The 16,743-nt window shown below is 47.5% G+C and overlaps 5 protein-coding genes across 6 annotated transcripts in view; 2 read left to right on the top strand and 3 right to left on the bottom strand.

Annotated features, from left to right (window-relative positions):
- The window catches only part of LOC117582784 (serine-rich adhesin for platelets), a 34,196-nt gene extending 29,690 nt beyond the window's left edge, over positions 1-4,506 (bottom strand). The window contains exon 1 of one of the 2 annotated variants that reach the window (XM_034270760.1): positions 4,166-4,506. The gene's annotated coding sequence lies outside the window, so the exon portion shown is untranslated. The remainder of the gene's footprint in view (positions 1-4,165) is intronic. The other variant, XM_034270761.1, reaches the window with a different exon arrangement.
- A 677-nt stretch (positions 4,507-5,183) lies between these two features.
- LOC117583441 (alkaline phosphatase) lies at positions 5,184-7,344 on the top strand. The gene is made up of 2 exons (XM_034271742.1): positions 5,184-5,491; positions 5,552-7,344. The coding sequence occupies exons 1-2, from the start codon at positions 5,434-5,436 to the stop codon at positions 7,120-7,122; spliced, it is 1,629 nt and encodes a 542-aa protein (XP_034127633.1). The 5' UTR covers positions 5,184-5,433; the 3' UTR covers positions 7,123-7,344.
- A 250-nt stretch (positions 7,345-7,594) lies between these two features.
- On the top strand, positions 7,595-16,108 carry LOC117583440 (atlastin). The gene is made up of 5 exons (XM_034271741.1): positions 7,595-7,709; positions 13,070-13,359; positions 13,421-14,634; positions 14,710-14,776; positions 14,837-16,108. Exons 2-5 carry the CDS (start codon positions 13,165-13,167, stop codon positions 14,987-14,989), a joined length of 1,629 nt encoding a protein of 542 aa, XP_034127632.1. The 5' UTR covers positions 7,595-7,709; positions 13,070-13,164; the 3' UTR covers positions 14,990-16,108.
- LOC117583439 (putative tyrosine-protein kinase Wsck) lies at positions 9,025-12,019 on the bottom strand. The gene is made up of 2 exons (XM_034271740.1): positions 10,518-12,019; positions 9,025-10,455 (listed from the first exon to the last, which is right to left on the bottom strand). Exons 1-2 carry the CDS (start codon positions 11,622-11,624, stop codon positions 9,166-9,168), a joined length of 2,397 nt encoding a protein of 798 aa, XP_034127631.1. The 5' UTR covers positions 11,625-12,019; the 3' UTR covers positions 9,025-9,165.
- A 194-nt stretch (positions 16,109-16,302) lies between the features above and the next one.
- LOC117583442 (metallothionein-3) lies at positions 16,303-16,734 on the bottom strand. The gene is made up of 2 exons (XM_034271743.1): positions 16,568-16,734; positions 16,303-16,508 (listed from the first exon to the last, which is right to left on the bottom strand). Exons 1-2 carry the CDS (start codon positions 16,590-16,592, stop codon positions 16,345-16,347), a joined length of 189 nt encoding a protein of 62 aa, XP_034127634.1. The 5' UTR covers positions 16,593-16,734; the 3' UTR covers positions 16,303-16,344.
- Positions 16,735-16,743: the final 9 nt, after the last annotated feature.

The raw sequence follows: 16,743 nt of genomic DNA, 5'->3' as shown, positions 1-16,743 counted from the left end.
TAATAAACGGCGTTCAATGCAAATGGGAATTGGCGGGGAATCCAATAAATCTCACAGCCAGGAACGAGAATGAAACCTGAAAAGTGCTCCAAGGACACAGCCACAAATGCACCGGATGCAAATTGCTTCCGCTGCAACCTGATTTTGTACTCTCTCAATTTGCCACTGACCGAGCCAATAACGGATGAAGTCACAAGAGCCCGGATTTAACTGATTTGTTGCTGTGCCCTGCCCGTTGTCATGGTAATCCCGGGATACTCCACATGCAACTCTGGAGTTCTATTATTAGATCGAGCTGTACATTTGGCCCTTGGCGGCCAGGTGCAGGGTGCAACATGCAAATGCATGTTGTTGTGCATGAATAGCTAGAACCGAAGACTAACAAATGAATGACATTCAACTTTCGGTCGGCTTGTCATCGGTTAAGTGGCGTTAAATGGGTGAAGGTCACAGCAGCCAGGGCTGCACCGTTAGCCCAACGTCAGTGCCAGTGCCAGTGCCAGTACCAGAGCCAGTGCCAGCACCAGGACAAGCCCACCGAGGACATTCGTGGATAGTGTGGGTGAATGGGGTGGATGGGATGGGCCATTAACAATATTCAGAGGCCGTAAAATCAGCAGCAAACTGCAGTGAAGGTAAGCAAACAAACCAACAAACAAACACACACAGATGCACACCAATACCAAACAAATATACAATCACAAACATACGGATATGTATATGTTTGTATGTATGTACATAGGGATAAGCCAAACAACCAAAACAACCCCCACCCTCTAGCGAGGGAGGGTCTCCTCCGTCTTCCCAATGGTCATGTTTACTCAAACTCAAACACAAATGCTTTCATAATTTCAGACCATCCCTACCCCAGCCCATTCTACACCACACACACACACAAACACATACTAACACACACGCACAGATACACAAATACACGCATAAATCTTCAGCTGGCGCCATTTCACTCCTTCGTTGGAACTATAAAAGCCCCAGCCACCGTACTGTCTGCGCTGGCAACCTCCTCAGTAACATCAATGTTTTGCTTGTTGTCGTTTGCTTTTCCTTTTCCCAGCTCCAGTCCTAGTCATTGCCACTGCCCCTGCCCCTGCCTCTCTACTCCATCCGCCATCTGCCACCCCCCCTGTGGCAGTACCTACAGCACATCGCCAACGAAAACCCCCCTAGGAAAGCAGCATCCTTCCAATTACTCACACATTCAACGAGCACTCATTTAAACGAAGCACCCAACGCTTACAGCATAACGTCAAAGTTAACTCGGTGGAGCGCAACGCTTGGCAAGGAGATGGTGGCAGTGGGGGTCCGTACGTACGCAACGAGAGAGATAGAGAGAAGGCAGAGAGTGACAGAGAGAGCGAGAGAGAGAGAAACAGTGTGTGGCATCCACTCGTGCCACACTGTTCTGCTCGTGCGTTCGTGCTGCCCGTTCGTGCGTCCTCGCATCGGGCATCCTTTTGGCAAGAATACTCGTTGATGATGTACCATGGGCTGGAGGTCGGAAATTGTCGGATGAAATTATCAACATTTTGTTGGCTGATATAATTCCTATGAACACAACAATTACCATTAAATTAAATCAATTTTCAAAGAGGGAAATGTCGGCTCATTTGAGTAACAATTCTTATCTTTAGAAAATTTGAATCGATCATTCTCGGATGTGGTGTCTTAGATTGGGCTCGACCACACATTTGCTTTAAACGGGGTTGCTTTATATATTCGATCCATTTGGTTCTTGGTTCTTTAAAAAGTTCACTCAGTGGATTGATATTTAATCCACAAACAGTAGAACATTGTTTAAAAAGAGAAAGCCCGATTTCGAAATGCAACTCATTGAATCTTTAATTTTGTATAAAAACTTACAGACTCTTCACATATTATAGTTCAACAAAAATCCAAACTTTGCACTGTCAAGGACTAATGCACACCACTGTACACTCCCACACACACACACATACACAAACAGGGAAACCATTATCGGCACAATGTTGGAGGATTGTTATACTTGTGCGAGGATGCGGGTCCATTCCATTACAACATATCGAATCTTGTTACAGCATTGACACAGTGTGCAATCGTCCTTTCTTTTTCTCTTTTCTCTGTTGTTCTTTTTTTGTGTGCAAATTTACGTGTTTTTATGTATAGCTGTATGTGGGCTACTATGTTAAAAGTTTTTTCTCCATAGAGAATGGCCACACCCCCCCTTCGAGCATCGCTACCAGCATCCCTCTTCCCTTCCATCTCATCCAATCTCTCATCCCTACGCAAAGACGCTAGCAGCAACTTGTTTGTGCTCATGTATGCGAAAGTAGGAGTGTGTGTACGTATGTGTGTGTGTGTGTGTGTGTTTCGGGTGGTGATGGAGGGGGGTGGTGTCTTGGCAAAGTTTTTGGCTTTTTTTATTTTCTTTTTCTGTTATTTAATTGTTTTTGTATTGTTCTTGTTGTTGCGACTCATGTTTGACTTCTGAGTTGTCGTTGTAGTTGTCATCGTTCTTCTATAGCCGCCATTCCCTTACATATATAGAAGGTATTACGGCTTTGAGTAGATGTTTGCAATGCACAATATATAGCATTGTAAAGAAACAGTCCCTATGGCTGGAAACCTCCGTTAGCTGTATGTACATACATACATACTATATGGGTTGGAAATGTTACTGATTCCCACATAAATAGTTGTATTGTATCCCAACATTCATAAAAACTTTCTTTTCTAGACTATAAATTTGCAATTCTGTGGCGGTACATTTCGCACTCTTTCGTTATCTAAGTATCTGAAACTCTGATCAAGCATTTTAATTCGATTATATATTTTTTCGAATCAACGGTATCCCATCCATACATACTAGCAACTAAAGCGAAATATCTCTAAATTAATTACTTATATTATAGTGTTTATTTCGGAGTCTAATTAGACTAATTAGTTTGAATCTGCTCCGTTTTAAAGAAAGAAATAGAATTGATCAAATTGAATCTCTTTATCATATCATATTGAGAGCAAATGTATGATGTTTGTATAAATAATCAAAACACTTCTAGCAATTTCAGATTCCTATTGCATGTAATTACAGAATAACTTAACGACGCTTAGCTAAATCAGACACAACCATAATATCTCAGCATTTAGGGTATCGAAACGGTATCCACCCACAAATGGTAGCTTACTTTTCTTGTTTCTGTTGTTGCCACTTGTCGTGGCAACTTCGCTCGCTGTTCGTGTATTTGATAACTTTCGTTTTAACTGTCAATGACGGCAATTGAAAGTTGCCAGATTGTTGCAAGCTCTCAACCACCGTTAGAGTCCAGGACTCGACTTTAAATGGAACTTTTTCGGGCAAAGCTTTAAGAGAGATTTGTTGGTGCCATGAGGGTGGGGGCTTACAGGATGGGCAAAAGGATTATCCCGTAGCATCCGCACCCCACCCACCAGATGGTAGTAAAACACTCACTCACATACACACACACTTGCATAAAAAGTGGAAACAGAAAACATACTCACACACACACAGACATTTGTCAAACGTAAAACTATGTTGGGGATGTCGCTCTGACAGCCAGCTGGGCGGCCAACTTGCCACACAGATGCCACCCAGTAGCGAGCGCCACCTCCTCCAGCATAATACATGTGTGTGGATGTAGATGAACGTCCGTATGTATTTATATATACATATACGAAGAGTCACATAATCCCCACGCACACACACACACATAGTACACAAACTTGCAGAGGGAGAGCGAGGGAGTGCGAACGAGATGGATGGACAAAAACACAGTTAGCAATTTACTGTATTTCTATTATGTATGAATTTTTCGTGTGTGCCAGCAAGCAGCATTACATCTTCTCTTCTGTGTAGGATATTCTTTTTAATACTCTTATTTTTGTCGTGTCCTTCCATTGAAAAATGGCAGCCCAGAGTCCTTAATGCCGTGCATTATACAGTTATACACACGAATACACCAAAAAAGAGGAAAAACTTTCAACTAAAATGATTTGTTTGCAGTTTTAGGAAACTTGGTTGCTTTTCTGTCGCTTCTTTTGTCAACTTTTTCAAAAATCAATGTGCGAGTAACATTTTAGAGATTGGATTGGATTTTCTCCAGGTTTCACAGCACTTTTCTTTCTTGATTTCTTTCTTTTCACACGAAGCTACCTTTTGTTGTTTGAAAATTATTGAAATATCATTTATTATATGTTATATATACACGCGTTTATTTATTTATACCTATGTATGTATATGCATCGAGTTTTTGAACGTTAAAAGTTTAGTCAGCTTTGCTTCTTGTTTTGCCGTTGCTTTCCTGCTCTATCTTGTCTATATGTGTGTGTTGTTTTTGGGTTTTTTGTGTTTTTGTAGTGTAGAAAAAATTAAAAACGCGCCGTTGGTATAAAAATGTTTTTAGCTAATGCGATTTTAACGTTTTGCATGCGAACCAACAACTATTTTGGCCAAGTGCGCGCTGCCAAAGCAGAAGCTCTCTGAACGAACTAACGAACGGCCGACGCGACGAATGCCGATGGATGCTATATATATTGCATGGATATATGTTTGCTGGCGCAGCGCGCAAAGATAACGGCTGCTCTGGCACGCTCTGAGAGATGCTACGGGGAGATACAAATTGTTGTTTGGATGCTGGCGGCTGCGCAATAATCCCACCTGCCAGCATTGCCAGATGCGCCTCTGCTCGACGGTTTGCCACTCACAGCGAACGCAACGCCCGCGCGTTTTAAATCGGATAACGCTCTCGGTGTTTGTGCTCGGCGGCGTCTGTAGCAATTATAATTTATGACTTAACTGGAAAGGGGAAATCATAAAAAGAACATCAGCATTGATCACGTGAACCACCACTCTCGTGTTCAGGCAGGCGGATGCGCAGGCAAACGGATGGGATAGGGTGCACGTTTCACTTGTGGGATGAGAGGCGCAGGCAGACGACGTCGGGTCTTAATGATAACGAGCACTATTGAAAACAACAGTTTTCGAAAAACAAATACAGTAAGAACTCGCTAAACGTAAATATTATGATCGATATCAAGTGCAGAATACATTCAAGAGCAAATATCTATGGAAAGCCTTGAATAAAATAAGTTTTCACGACATTTTCACAAAAGAATTTTCTAACTGATACAAATTGTGAACTATTCTCGAGATATGTATCACGGGTAGGTTCTACTGTTCACTGTACTCAAAACAAAACCACACAACACTACTGGCGGCACTACGATCGCCGCTGAATTTTTCCTTTATCAGGTCAGGCTGCCGGCATTGATGACTTCTTACGAAATCGGGCATCTCATTATGAGTAGAATGTGAGTAGCCTGACGTTCTATAAATATCGCAGGTCTCGTGTCAAACACTATCAGTGGCAAGGGAAACGTGAACCGCAACGCATTGACATTAGAGCAGGAAAACTCGTAACGATGAGCCTGCAAATCTTCCCAATCCTCTTCTGCCTGTGTGCGCTGGTCAGTGGTCGAGGTAAGTTATCTAAGAGTGTGTCTCGAATTTAAACTAACGGAACTGTACCTCCATAATTAGTGCTGGACACTCGGGAAACAGAGCGACGCATGCATCCGCTCTTCTCGGCGGGATCAGCTGGCAGTCGACTCAAACGAGCCATGCCGATGATCGTGTTTGATCCGCTGAAGGCGGAGGAGCAGTACGCCGAGTACTGGCAGGGACTGGCGCATCAAACCCTGGATCAGCAGCTGGAGAGTAAGTTGAGGCTGAACACCCAGCTGGCCAAGAATGTGATGCTGTTCTTGGGCGACGGCATGTCCATACCCACGCTCACGGCGGGACGCGTCTACTTGGGCGGCGAGGAGAAGCAGTTCTCCTTCGAGCAGTTTCCCTTTGTGGGCCTGAGCAAGACTTACTGTGCCAACATGCAGGTGGCAGACTCCGCCTGCACGGCCACCGCTTACCTCGGAGGAGTGAAGGCCAATTACGGCACGGTGGGCGTGAGTGCGGCCGTACAGGTGAAGGACTGCCTGGCCCAGGGCCAGCCGGCGCACCATGTGGCCTCCATTGCCGCGTGGGCCCAGCGACAGGGAATGGCCACGGGTCTGATCACCACCACCTCAGTCACGCACGCCTCGCCGGCGGGAATATACGCACACTCGGCCAATCGCAATTGGGAGAACGATGCGGAGGTGATAGCGGACAATGGGGATCCCAGCCTCTGTACGGACATTGCTGCTCAGCTTATAAGCAATCCGGTTGGCCAGAAACTGAATGTAATCCTGGGCGGCGGTCGCCAGAACTTCCTGCCCAAGAGCGTAAGGGATGTGAGTGGTGCACCGGGCCGACGTCTCGACGGACGCAATCTCATCGAGGAGTGGAAGCGCCAGCACACCAACAGTGCCCACTACGTCCAGACGCGAAGCGAGCTGCTTGGACTATCCAATCACACCTCCCGAGTGCTGGGCTTGTTTGCGCCCTACCACATGCCGTACCACCTGGACGCCGATGCGGAGGAGCATCCCACGCTGGAGGAGATGGTGCAGGTGGCCATGGGCATACTGGAGCGGCAGAGTGCCGGAAGGGGCTACTTCCTGTTTGTAGAGGGCGGCCGCATCGATCACGGACACCATGACACACTGGCTCTGCGCGCCATAGACGAAACGGCCGAGTTCGACAAGTCAGTGCGATGGGCTCGTACCCACAGCAGCACCGATGACACTCTGATCGTGGTCACCTCGGATCACTCGCACACCATGTCGCTGGCGGGTTATTCCAGCCGCAAGAACGACATCTTTGGCATCAACAACGGTCAGCTGGCAGCGGACGATCTTCCCTATGCAACGCTCAGCTATGCCAACGGACCCGGCTACAACTCCAACTATCTGCGAGAGGGTGGTGCCGTGAAGCGGAAGAATCTGCGGGCCATCAACATGAAGAACAAGGACTTTATGTTCCCCAGCACGGTGCCGCTGGAGTCGGAGACTCATGGCGGCGATGATGTTGCCGTCTTTGCCAGTGGACCCTATGCCCAGCTCTTCACTGGCGTCTTTGAGCAGCACTTTATCCCCCATGCAATGGGCTACGCCTCTTGTTTGAGCGATCGCAACATGTGTGTGGATGGAGGCATGGCGCGGAGACCGCGCTAAGGCGGTTGTCGTAACTATCAGGAAATATTGTATTATTCTCAAATGAGAGCCTTTAGGCTAAGTAATAGTGTAAGGGGAGGGATACTTAAAATATATATTTTATATCTGAATTAATTAATTAATGGAAATAGGGTATACAAATGTACATAAGCAGCAAAAGTATGGTGGCCGTGTAGATAACACGTACACAAATGTTGAGTAAAATTATCCCTTTTGGTTTGATATTGACTTTAGAAACAATTCTACAAAAGAGTGACCTCGAAATAAGCCAGTCTTATAGCAAATTGATGCATCAGTTGGATAAAATGCTTGGTTCAGTGCTGAGAGTCAAATCTAGCTAATAATAATGAACGGAATATCAAAATCGAGATATAAGATTTTCGATCATGGACACAGCACAATCGAAAATAGAGTGCCCAAAGTTCGTGTTCCATCTCGGTATATTTTCAAAGTTAGAAGGTATGTTTTGGTATATTTCTGCTGCACATGCGGTATATTTAATCGACACATCCGCGGCCACACTGGTACATTCGCTGACTTGGAAATTGTTTACTAAATGGAATTTAATGGAAATTTACTAAAATAAAGTGAGTAACAAACGCATAGACTAGACATTAATGTAATTCATGAAATGTGCGCAGTTGAGCCAGAGTTGGTGCGGGGTGCCTTTTGTGTGTCAGCAACCAGTTTAGTGCGACTTGCGCTCCAGAGAGATAATTTCGATGTGTGTGTGCGTGTGTGTGCATTTGTGTGTGTATATATATAATAAAAACAATAACAATTTACACGCAATGCAAAACATCAAAAAAGTTGGATCATTTCGCACGCCGCCATCACCATTGCGTTCCTTACCAACACTTTCGCTCGGGGATTACGTTGTCCGAACGCTGGCTAGCATCATCATTTCAGGGCTCGCAGCTTGATTTATTAATAATTATTGTCTATATGTAGTGGTACGGTACGGCACTGCTGGGCTCCCCGTTTGGGTAACGAACGTCATTCACCTTGACTTGTGTGCTCTGCCAGGTGGAGCGTTGCGTCGCGTCTGTCCAAAAGTCAATTCCCCGCTCAAATGTTGATTTCTGCTGCGCTTCATTTCACATGAGGCTCTTCAGAACAGTTAGTCAATGTATCCATGGAGCATGTGCTATAACACGTCGACAAGACAATTTAGTGGCTATCGATGGGGGATGGCTTATCAGCTGCCACAAAAGATCCAGCGATAAGCGAGCCACTGACTGCCATTCGGACATTATGCCCGACAATATGTCTCAAAGAATCGGATATACTAAGAGAATGTAGGCAAATATTTGCTGCTGCTGCTACTGCTGCTCTTTATGACTAATTCTGAGGATATTGTGATCGTGCCAAAAGTTGAGAGATTGCTCTTGTGGCTCTTTAGACAATTTTGTGTTTGTTTAATTAAAGATTCCGCATAACAAAACAATGTTTGTGCCCCCCTTGGTGCAAGACCTTTAAACCTGATTAATCGTCAATTTTGTTACACACATACACAAGAGTACACCGATGTATGTATGTACATATGTAAATGCCGATTCTAGCCCGATTCTTGTTTAGTTGTATATTTTCTATTATTAATTGCTGCTCGCCAACGATCAGAGTATTCGCTCGCTCGCTCTCTTGCGCCACTTGTGCGGCGTTTTTGTCCTCTCTTTGCCAACTTTGCTTTGCATTCGGTTTAGTTATTGTTTTTGCCTTGTGCCGTGCAGTTTGTGCAACATTTTCGGGGGTTTGCTGTCTCCGGGTAAATGGATTAAGACATCTTTAAAGCTATTATAGTGTGTATGTATGTATAGCAACGACTCTCCGCTTTGATTCGCTCTTCAGCACTTTCGATTGAACTTTGTTTCGACTTTCGAATGGTCCCACACACACACTTCATTTAATGGTTCGTAATTTCCGATAAATTTAATTTGTTTTTGATATATATAAATATATATACAACAACATCAGACGGCTCCTATTAGGGTATACAATTGATTGCTTTCGTTTATGCTATTTTGCTTACACTAAAGCCTATTCCTATTTGGTCTCCAGCTGAGGCAGATGCATGGGCAGTGGATCCAGTGCTGAACCCGCTGCTGTTGCACGATCAAAGCAGAGAGCATGACGCGGTGAGGTCATCAGTTGACGCACCCCGAAGGCCACATCTTCAAAGGTGATGCGCTCGCTGGGCTCCAGCTGCCAGCAGTTGAGCAGCAGCTGGTAGAGATCCCCGTAAACGTAGGAGGGCTGGGCAGGACGCACAGCCGCTCGTATGGCGTCCAAGAGCTGCTGACTGCTGGCCACCATGTTTGCATAGGGGGTGCCGCCCAGGGCGCAACACTCCCAGGCAACGCAGGCCAGGGCCCACACATCCGACTTGATCGAATGATGCTGATGATTACGCAGGACTTCCGGGGCCAGCCAACGGCTCTGGTCCAGTTGCTCGCAGCTGTTGTGGATGTAGTGCAGTGGTCCGAAGACGCAGAGCTTCACCTTCGACTCGGCATTGATGTAGACGCTGTGCGAGCACAACTGGCGATGCACCACCCGGCAGCTGGCGAGATACGTCATGGCAGTGGCCAGTTCATAGATCCACTGTAGAACCAGCTGCTCGGAGAGGGAGCTGAGTCGCGGAGACGACGCCGCCGTCTGTCGACTTTCGAGGAGTCGTCTCTTGAGGCTCACGCGCTGCAGTTCGAAGACCAGATAGAACCAGTCTGGACTGGCCGAGATGCCATAGAAGTTGATCAGATGCTGATGCCGCTCCAGCTGCGACAGTTCTCGCAACTCTCTAAGCAACTGGGCCTGCGCTATCCCATTCAAATCATCCAATGACAGGATGTGCAGGGCGCAGTCCTTGGCAGAATCGTTGGAAGAAAACTTTCCCGAGACGATCTCTCCGAAGCGACCCTCGCCAATCACATCGTTGACATTCAGGCGAAGAGCATTGCGCGGCAGACGATCAAATCCGTCGACCAGCTGCTGCAGCTGCTGTTTAAAGGTCTCCAGCGAGGACGGTGTGGCCAGTTCCTCCTCCACTAGATAGCCATTGTTCTCGCGCTCAATGATCGGCGTCTGCAGGGTCATCTCGTGGCCATTGCGTCCTCCCAGTCTTCGACCGCTGCAAGTCTTGTAGCGCAGATAGAAGTACGCAATGAGGCTGAGCAGCAGACAGGTGCCGAAGATCACGCAGGTGACGGCCAGGGCCACCACCGAGGACTGACCCTTCTCGAAGGTGGCATAGCTGAAGTCGTCCAGCGAGGTGGTGTGCTGTCCGTGAGTGCTTCGCGTGTACACAGTCTTGGTCACGCCCTCCAGCTCGCTCACCTACAGATCACAAAAGAAAGCTAGAAACGAAGAAAGTAGCAGCTAGAAGGAGGATTACTCACCACTCCCAGGCTCACGTGAACGTGAGCTGCAGGCTGCTCGAGCGGAGCATTGCGGTAGCGTCCGTAGAGCTTGCCATCGCCCACGACAAACTGGCGAGTGCGGTTGTCCTCCGGCCTGTCGTAGTCCAGTTCGGCAGCAATGTAATAGGGCGTTCCATCCTGTTGTGCCTGTTGCCAGCTGCCCAGCAGCTGCTCATCGAATGGCTGACTGATGGCATCGTCCACGTACTCCACAATGATAAGGAGTTTGCTCACGGGCCCATTGTCGTTCTGCACAGGCGCCAGTTCCATGGTGAGGGTTCGATCTGCGCGTGTTAGGATCTTCGGTTGCGGCGGAGCTGGACTTGGGGTGCCCACCTCCGTTCTGGCCGCCAGGCTGTCCTGTCCACATTCCGTCTGTCCCGGCTGCTGTTGCTCCATGCAGATGGCTCTCACCGTGACGTTGTAGAGTGTGGCCGGATGCAGGTCCGTCAGCTCAAACTGCGACTCGGTGCTCTGCACCATGAACTCGGGCTGGGGGAAGGCAGGCAGTGATGAGTAGGTCTTGACGACTTGGGCACGTATCAGGAAACTGGCAATCTGTCGGTTAGGCATCACAGCCTGTGCTCCGGCCAGGAGCAGCTTCCGCGGCTCATAGGCATCCCAGGCGACGGTTAGGCTGTTCTCGGTGCGATTGGCCACTCGCAGATGGTGCGGCGCTGGCTGTCTCGTCAGCGTGGTGGAGTAGTACGAGTGGACACCGACGCCTCCGCAGTACTGCGCCTTGTTGGCCAGGCACCGGGTGTTGCACAGCTGCTCATCCTGCTGATCCTGTGGCTCCAGGCCGTTGGCACAGAAGCATTTCTCCGCCGCCAAAACGGCATAGAGATGACGCTGGCGCTCGCATATCTCGATGCAGGTCTGCGGCGTCTTGGCGTACACCGATTCGTGCAGCAGATCCGTGCGGGCAGTGTAGCAGCCAACGTAGTAGTACACGGGAGTCTGCTCGGACGCACAGGATGCACCTGTCCAAAGCCAGAGCATGGCCACGAGGCAGGCGGCCAGCCGCTTGGCAATTGGAACAGGGCGGTGTCCGCATCCACATTCGAGTCCGAGTCTGCGCTGCATGCTGTCTGAATGGCGAGTGACCCTCGTGGTGGTTTTCCAGCAGTCGAGGAGCACCCCTAGTTGATTAAAGCTAATTAAACACTTTTTCGGACCCAATTTAGGTAAATTAAACGCTTATTTTCGTTTTCCTTTGGCCGCTCAACATTTTTTCAAGCGCTGCTCAGAACACAGCCTCTTCTTCTTCCCGCCGTTCTGTTTTCTGTTGTTGGTGGTTTCTCAGCAACCATTTCATTTCCAGTTGACTAATCGTTGGCTCTGCCGGCGTCGACGCTGGCACAACTGTTGCTGTTACTTTTCAATTTCGTTGTTTACATCGCTATCAAGCAGACCACCGCGTGAGTGCAATAGAGACAACTGGTGCTGTGGTTTTTGTCTTTTGATCGTACGGTTTTCGCTGATATAGAGCTGTGCTGCTCACACACCTGTTTGACAGCCTAGCAGCTTGAGCTCGACTTGGGCAGGTAGCATTTGGAAATGGCATTGCCAGTGCTGAATATTTTTTTGAAAATGCTGCTCCGCGCCAAAGTCTGGCCCAGAGCCATATACCAGCCACAATTTCCAATTTAATTATGTGGCAATGTGTTAATTGTACGGACAGTCGCGTTGCAACTTGCAACCGACAGCTGCTGCTGTCCCCATGCCCCAACGTGTGCCATGCGGGCAGAGTGATCACTCTCTTTTCCACCTCTTGCTCCCACTAATCGCACAGGGGTCTCTCTCTCTCTCTCTCAATCTCACTGCCCTATTGAGTAAGCTCCCATGACTTGCGTGATGTTGTTTTTGTGATTTCGTTGACAGCGCTGTCCGTACCGCTGCTGCTGTCGTTGTCGTTTGTCACCGATTCTAATTCAATTTAATTAAAGAAACATATTCTGTGTGTTTTTAAGGTGGCAATCGCGTGTGTCTGGCATAATTTCCAGATCCCCATGTAGTAGGTGCTGCTGCTCCAGTAGTGGTACGTGGTACGTGCTCAGTGTCTGTTTTGTTCTTTATTTCCAATCGGATTCCAAACCAAAAGCATTGGTCAACTGCGTATCGAAACAAAAGTTTGTCGACGTCATCAACGGCGCAGCAAATGAAATTAATTTTAATGTGTGTGCAGTGTGAAGAATGCAATTGTGCATTATTTAACCTCTCTGAGCCCCAACGATGGAATAAAATATTTAACTACGTAGGAGTATAAAGTGTTTCTGCAAAATGAACTTTCCCTGAGATCGGGGGGCATGGCCTCCATTTACATCTGCTTTTGACAGGGCACATAGTTGGGTTTATTTTTGGCTGCCTCTCATAATTGCAGGCCGCTGCTCCGTGTCTCGTGGCGGTGCCAAGATTTATACAGAACCCCTCCAAAGGTGGAAACGGGCAGAAGCTTGCGCAATTATGGGTTACTCTTTGTGTTTTCGAAATCTATGCTTATTAGTGATTTTCGTCTCGTCTCGTTACAGTTGAACGCCCCGAAATACCAAATTTTGTGAAGCAATAAAAGGAAATATTCTTATAAAATCAATAACTCACCGCGGAAAGACACGAGGATATTGCAATGGGCGGCTCGGCAGTGCAAGTTATCAATGCATCCGAGGAGCACACATTTGTGCTCAACGAGGATGCACTCAGCGAGGTGCTGATGCGGGAGGAGGTCAAGGATCGCTTCGTGTGCGTGGTGTCTGTTGCTGGCGCCTTCCGCAAGGGCAAGAGCTTTCTGCTGGACTTCTTTCTGCGATACATGTACTCAAAGGTAAGTCGGTGCAGTCCATACTTATGCTTATGAATGCTTATCTATGACTCTTTTCTTCTAGTATGTACGCCACGATGTGACAGACTGGTTGGGCGACGAGGCGGAGCCACTGTCGGGCTTTTCGTGGCGCGGCGGCTCTGAGCGCGACACCACCGGCATTGTGATGTGGTCCGACATATTCCTGCATGACTATCCCAATGGCGATAAGATCGCCATCATTCTGCTGGACACGCAGGGAGCCTTCGACAGTCAGAGCACAGTGCGAGACTGCGCCACGGTGTTTGCGCTGAGCACAATGCTGTCGTCGGTGCAGATATACAATCTCTCACAGAACATACAGGAGGACGACCTGCAGCATCTGCAGCTGTTCACCGAGTACGGCCGCCTGGCGCTGGCCGACACCGGCAAGAAGCCATTCCAGCGCCTGCAGTTCCTGGTCCGCGACTGGAGTTTCCCCTACGAGGCGGAGTACGGTGCAATGGGGGGCGATAAGATACTCAAGCGCCGGCTGGAGGTGTCCGATAAGCAGCATCCGGAGCTACAGTCGCTGCGTCGCCACATCTCATCGTGCTTCACCGAGGTGGCATGTTTCTTGATGCCACATCCGGGCCTGAATGTGGCCACCAATCCCAAGTTCGACGGCCGGCTCACTGACATCACGCCCGAGTTCAAGAACAGCCTGCGCACCCTGGTACCCATGCTGCTGGCGCCGGACAATCTGGTCTACAAGGAGATCAGCGGCCAGCGGGTGCGGGCTCGCGATCTCATCCAGTACTTCCAGTCTTATATGAACATCTACAAAGGCAACGAGCTGCCAGAGCCCAAGAGCATGCTGGTGGCCACGGCCGAGGCCAATCATCTGACTGCTGTGGCTGCCGCCAAGGAGCTGTACCAGCAGCTCATGGAGGAGGTATGCGGCGGCACGCGGCCGTACTTAAGCACTGCCCACCTGGAGACGGAGCATATACGGGTCAAGGACAAGGCCCTGTTCCAGTTTGCCACCAAACGCAAAATGGGCGGCGAGGAGTTCACCGAGAAGTTCCGGGTGCAGCTGGACGAGGATCTCGAGGAGGTGTTTGTCAACTACAAAGCGCACAACGAGAGCAAGAACATCTTCAAGGCGGCCCGTACACCGGCCGTGTACTTTGCCTGTGCCGTCATTATGTACATCCTCAGTGGCATCTTTGGCTTGGTCGGTCTCTATACATTTGCCAATTTCTGCAATCTAGTGATGGGCGTCGCCCTGCTGACGCTTGCCCTCTGGGCGTACATCAGGTAAAGGCATTGCCTAGATCAAAACAGAGAGTTCCCAACCAACTAAATGTCTTCTGTCTTCTCTATCACTTACAGATACAGCGGCGAGCTGAGCGATTTCGGGGGCAAACTGGATGAGTTTGCCACGCTCATGTGGGAGAAGGTGAGAGAGTGATTTGATATTCATTAAAGTGGAATTCTAATCCATGCTTTCTTCTTGCAGTTTATGCGTCCCATCTATCATGGATGCATGGAAAAGGGCATACATCATGTGGCCACGCATGCCACCGAATTGGCTGTGGGTGGAGGCGCTGCTGCCGGCTATCGCTCCCAGTCATCGGTGAATGCCTCAAATGGCAAGGTGAAGCGCTCATGAGAATACGCCCAAGCATCGCAGCACAAAGCGCAGCAGCAGGCGACCAGCAGCAAGAACAGCAGCAACAGCAACAACAACAACAATAATAATAATAACAACAATGTGGCATACAAATCAAGAAAAAATAGCAACAAAAGTGGAGCTGATTTCATCGAAAGTATTTGGCGCAGATTTGGCGGCAGCAGCAGCAGCAGCAGCTCCACGAACACGACCATCGCGTCGCCCCCATCGGTCACCTCTAGCAGCAGCAGCAACAACAACAACAGTCGCAAGAAACGCAAGCCAAAGCGCAACTAAATGAATCTGTCGATTGGTGCGGCAATCCCTTACCGGAATCCATCCCTTTTGAAAGGAGGGAATCCGAATCCTCTCCCTGAGTTGTATAAACCGATACTTTATATAGGATGAAAGAAACACACACGTCTAGTTATTAAAAGCCCCCTGAAAGGACCCTGTTTTTATATTGCATTAATTGAAGTGTAGTTGGTCTATATATTACTTATAGTTAAGCGTACATAAGTGCATCCTTAGTAAGTGGCTCGTATCTGTTTAGAAAAGTTAAATTTTAAACTGTTTTTTTATATATACTCGTACCATACACGATATGCGTCTATAAACGAACGGACATATGAAATCTAACGCTGTAATATAAACAAATCGCTAACGAATTTAATTTTGTTGAATTTCTTTATAATCTTGATCTTGCCTCCGCCAAGCCACGCACCACACCACCTTGTCCTCCAACCTCGTGTCATTCGTTTTTGTTCGAGAATTCCATTAGCAATCAAAAATTGTGTTGTATGTATAAAAAGAAAAGTGCACTTTGTAGTAGTTTGCTGGTTTGCTAAGCGCCTCATTTTGCCAACCGTTTTGTTATTAATCTTAGTCTCTCCTCTTTAATAAAGAAGAAAATAAATATTTAATTAAACCATTGTCACCCATTGAACATTTAACACAATGGCAATGCAATGCTGGTTTAGGTATCTAGTTTGTGTTGAGCAGTAAAATTAAAACTCTTGGTTTTGTTTCGATTAAACAATAAATGTGTATGTACCATATGATAACTGATTTAGTTCACTCTAGCAGTTATGGCCATCGACAAAATAAACGAAAACTAAATGCATTTTCCTTGTAGATCCCCTGCGTGAAGTCTTTCCATGGCAGCTTTTTCCCGATGGATTGCTACACTCTTGGCACCTGCCAGTACTTATATGTTTGCATATTGAAAAAAACAGTTGCAATACTTACTGGTACGGGGCTTTTGTTTAATTGCAAATTACATTTTGCATATTTTATTTGTATTTTATATCAAAACAATCAAATGCAGCTGCTCCATTTGTGCTAATGACTGCCCTCTACTTCTTGTCCCCATTGCCACAGCACTGGCCCTGCGATGCTGAGTCATTCTTCTTTTTGCAGCATCCACCTGATGCGGGGGCATTGGCTGGATTGCAGCCACATTTTCCAGGCTTCTGGCATTTGCAGCTGTCACAGCACTTTTCGGGAGTGCATTTGCAGTCTGGAAAATGTCCAGGGGTTAAATATCCAGACACCAGGCATTATAAATCGACTACTCACCCTTTTCACAACCAATGCAAGGCATTTTTGTTTCTTTTTTGATTTACAAAAAATGCAGTATAAATTCGAACTTCCTTTTTTCTTTTTCCAATGGAAAATAATATATTCTGTTAAGTATTCAAGTATTTTGTTGTTCGTACTCCAAAGACTGCCTTAAAGTGACTGGACTGACTTCT

The sequence above is a fragment of the Drosophila guanche genome, unplaced genomic scaffold (genome assembly GCF_900245975.1).
Source record: "Drosophila guanche unplaced genomic scaffold, DGUA_6, whole genome shotgun sequence".
Lineage (NCBI taxonomy): Eukaryota > Metazoa > Arthropoda > Insecta > Diptera > Drosophilidae > Drosophila > Drosophila guanche.
The sequence above is the reverse complement of the archived record's forward strand: the minus strand, read 5'-3'. Positions and strand labels throughout refer to the sequence as shown.

Excerpts from the sequence above, each read along its gene's own strand:
- LOC117583441 (XM_034271742.1), top strand. The coding sequence starts at position 5,434 with ATGAGCCTGCAAATCTTCCCAATCCTCTTCTGCCTGTGTGCGCTGGTC. Across the intron at positions 5,492-5,551 it reads TGCGCTGGTCAGTGGTCGAG|TGCTGGACACTCGGGAAACA; the intron begins GTAAGTTATCTA and ends CTCCATAATTAG.
- LOC117583439 (XM_034271740.1), bottom strand. The coding sequence starts at position 11,624 with ATGCAGCGCAGACTCGGACTCGAATGTGGATGCGGACACCGCCCTGTT. Across the intron at positions 10,456-10,517 it reads TTCACGTGAGCCTGGGAGTG|GTGAGCGAGCTGGAGGGCGT; the intron begins GTGAGTAATCCT and ends TGTGATCTGTAG.
- LOC117583440 (XM_034271741.1), top strand. The coding sequence starts at position 13,165 with ATGGGCGGCTCGGCAGTGCAAGTTATCAATGCATCCGAGGAGCACACA. Across the intron at positions 13,360-13,420 it reads TGCGATACATGTACTCAAAG|TATGTACGCCACGATGTGAC; the intron begins GTAAGTCGGTGC and ends CTTTTCTTCTAG. Across the intron at positions 14,635-14,709 it reads GCCCTCTGGGCGTACATCAG|ATACAGCGGCGAGCTGAGCG; the intron begins GTAAAGGCATTG and ends TATCACTTACAG.
- LOC117583442 (XM_034271743.1), bottom strand. The coding sequence starts at position 16,592 with ATGCCTTGCATTGGTTGTGAAAAGG. Across the intron at positions 16,509-16,567 it reads TTGCATTGGTTGTGAAAAGG|ACTGCAAATGCACTCCCGAA; the intron begins GTGAGTAGTCGA and ends GACATTTTCCAG.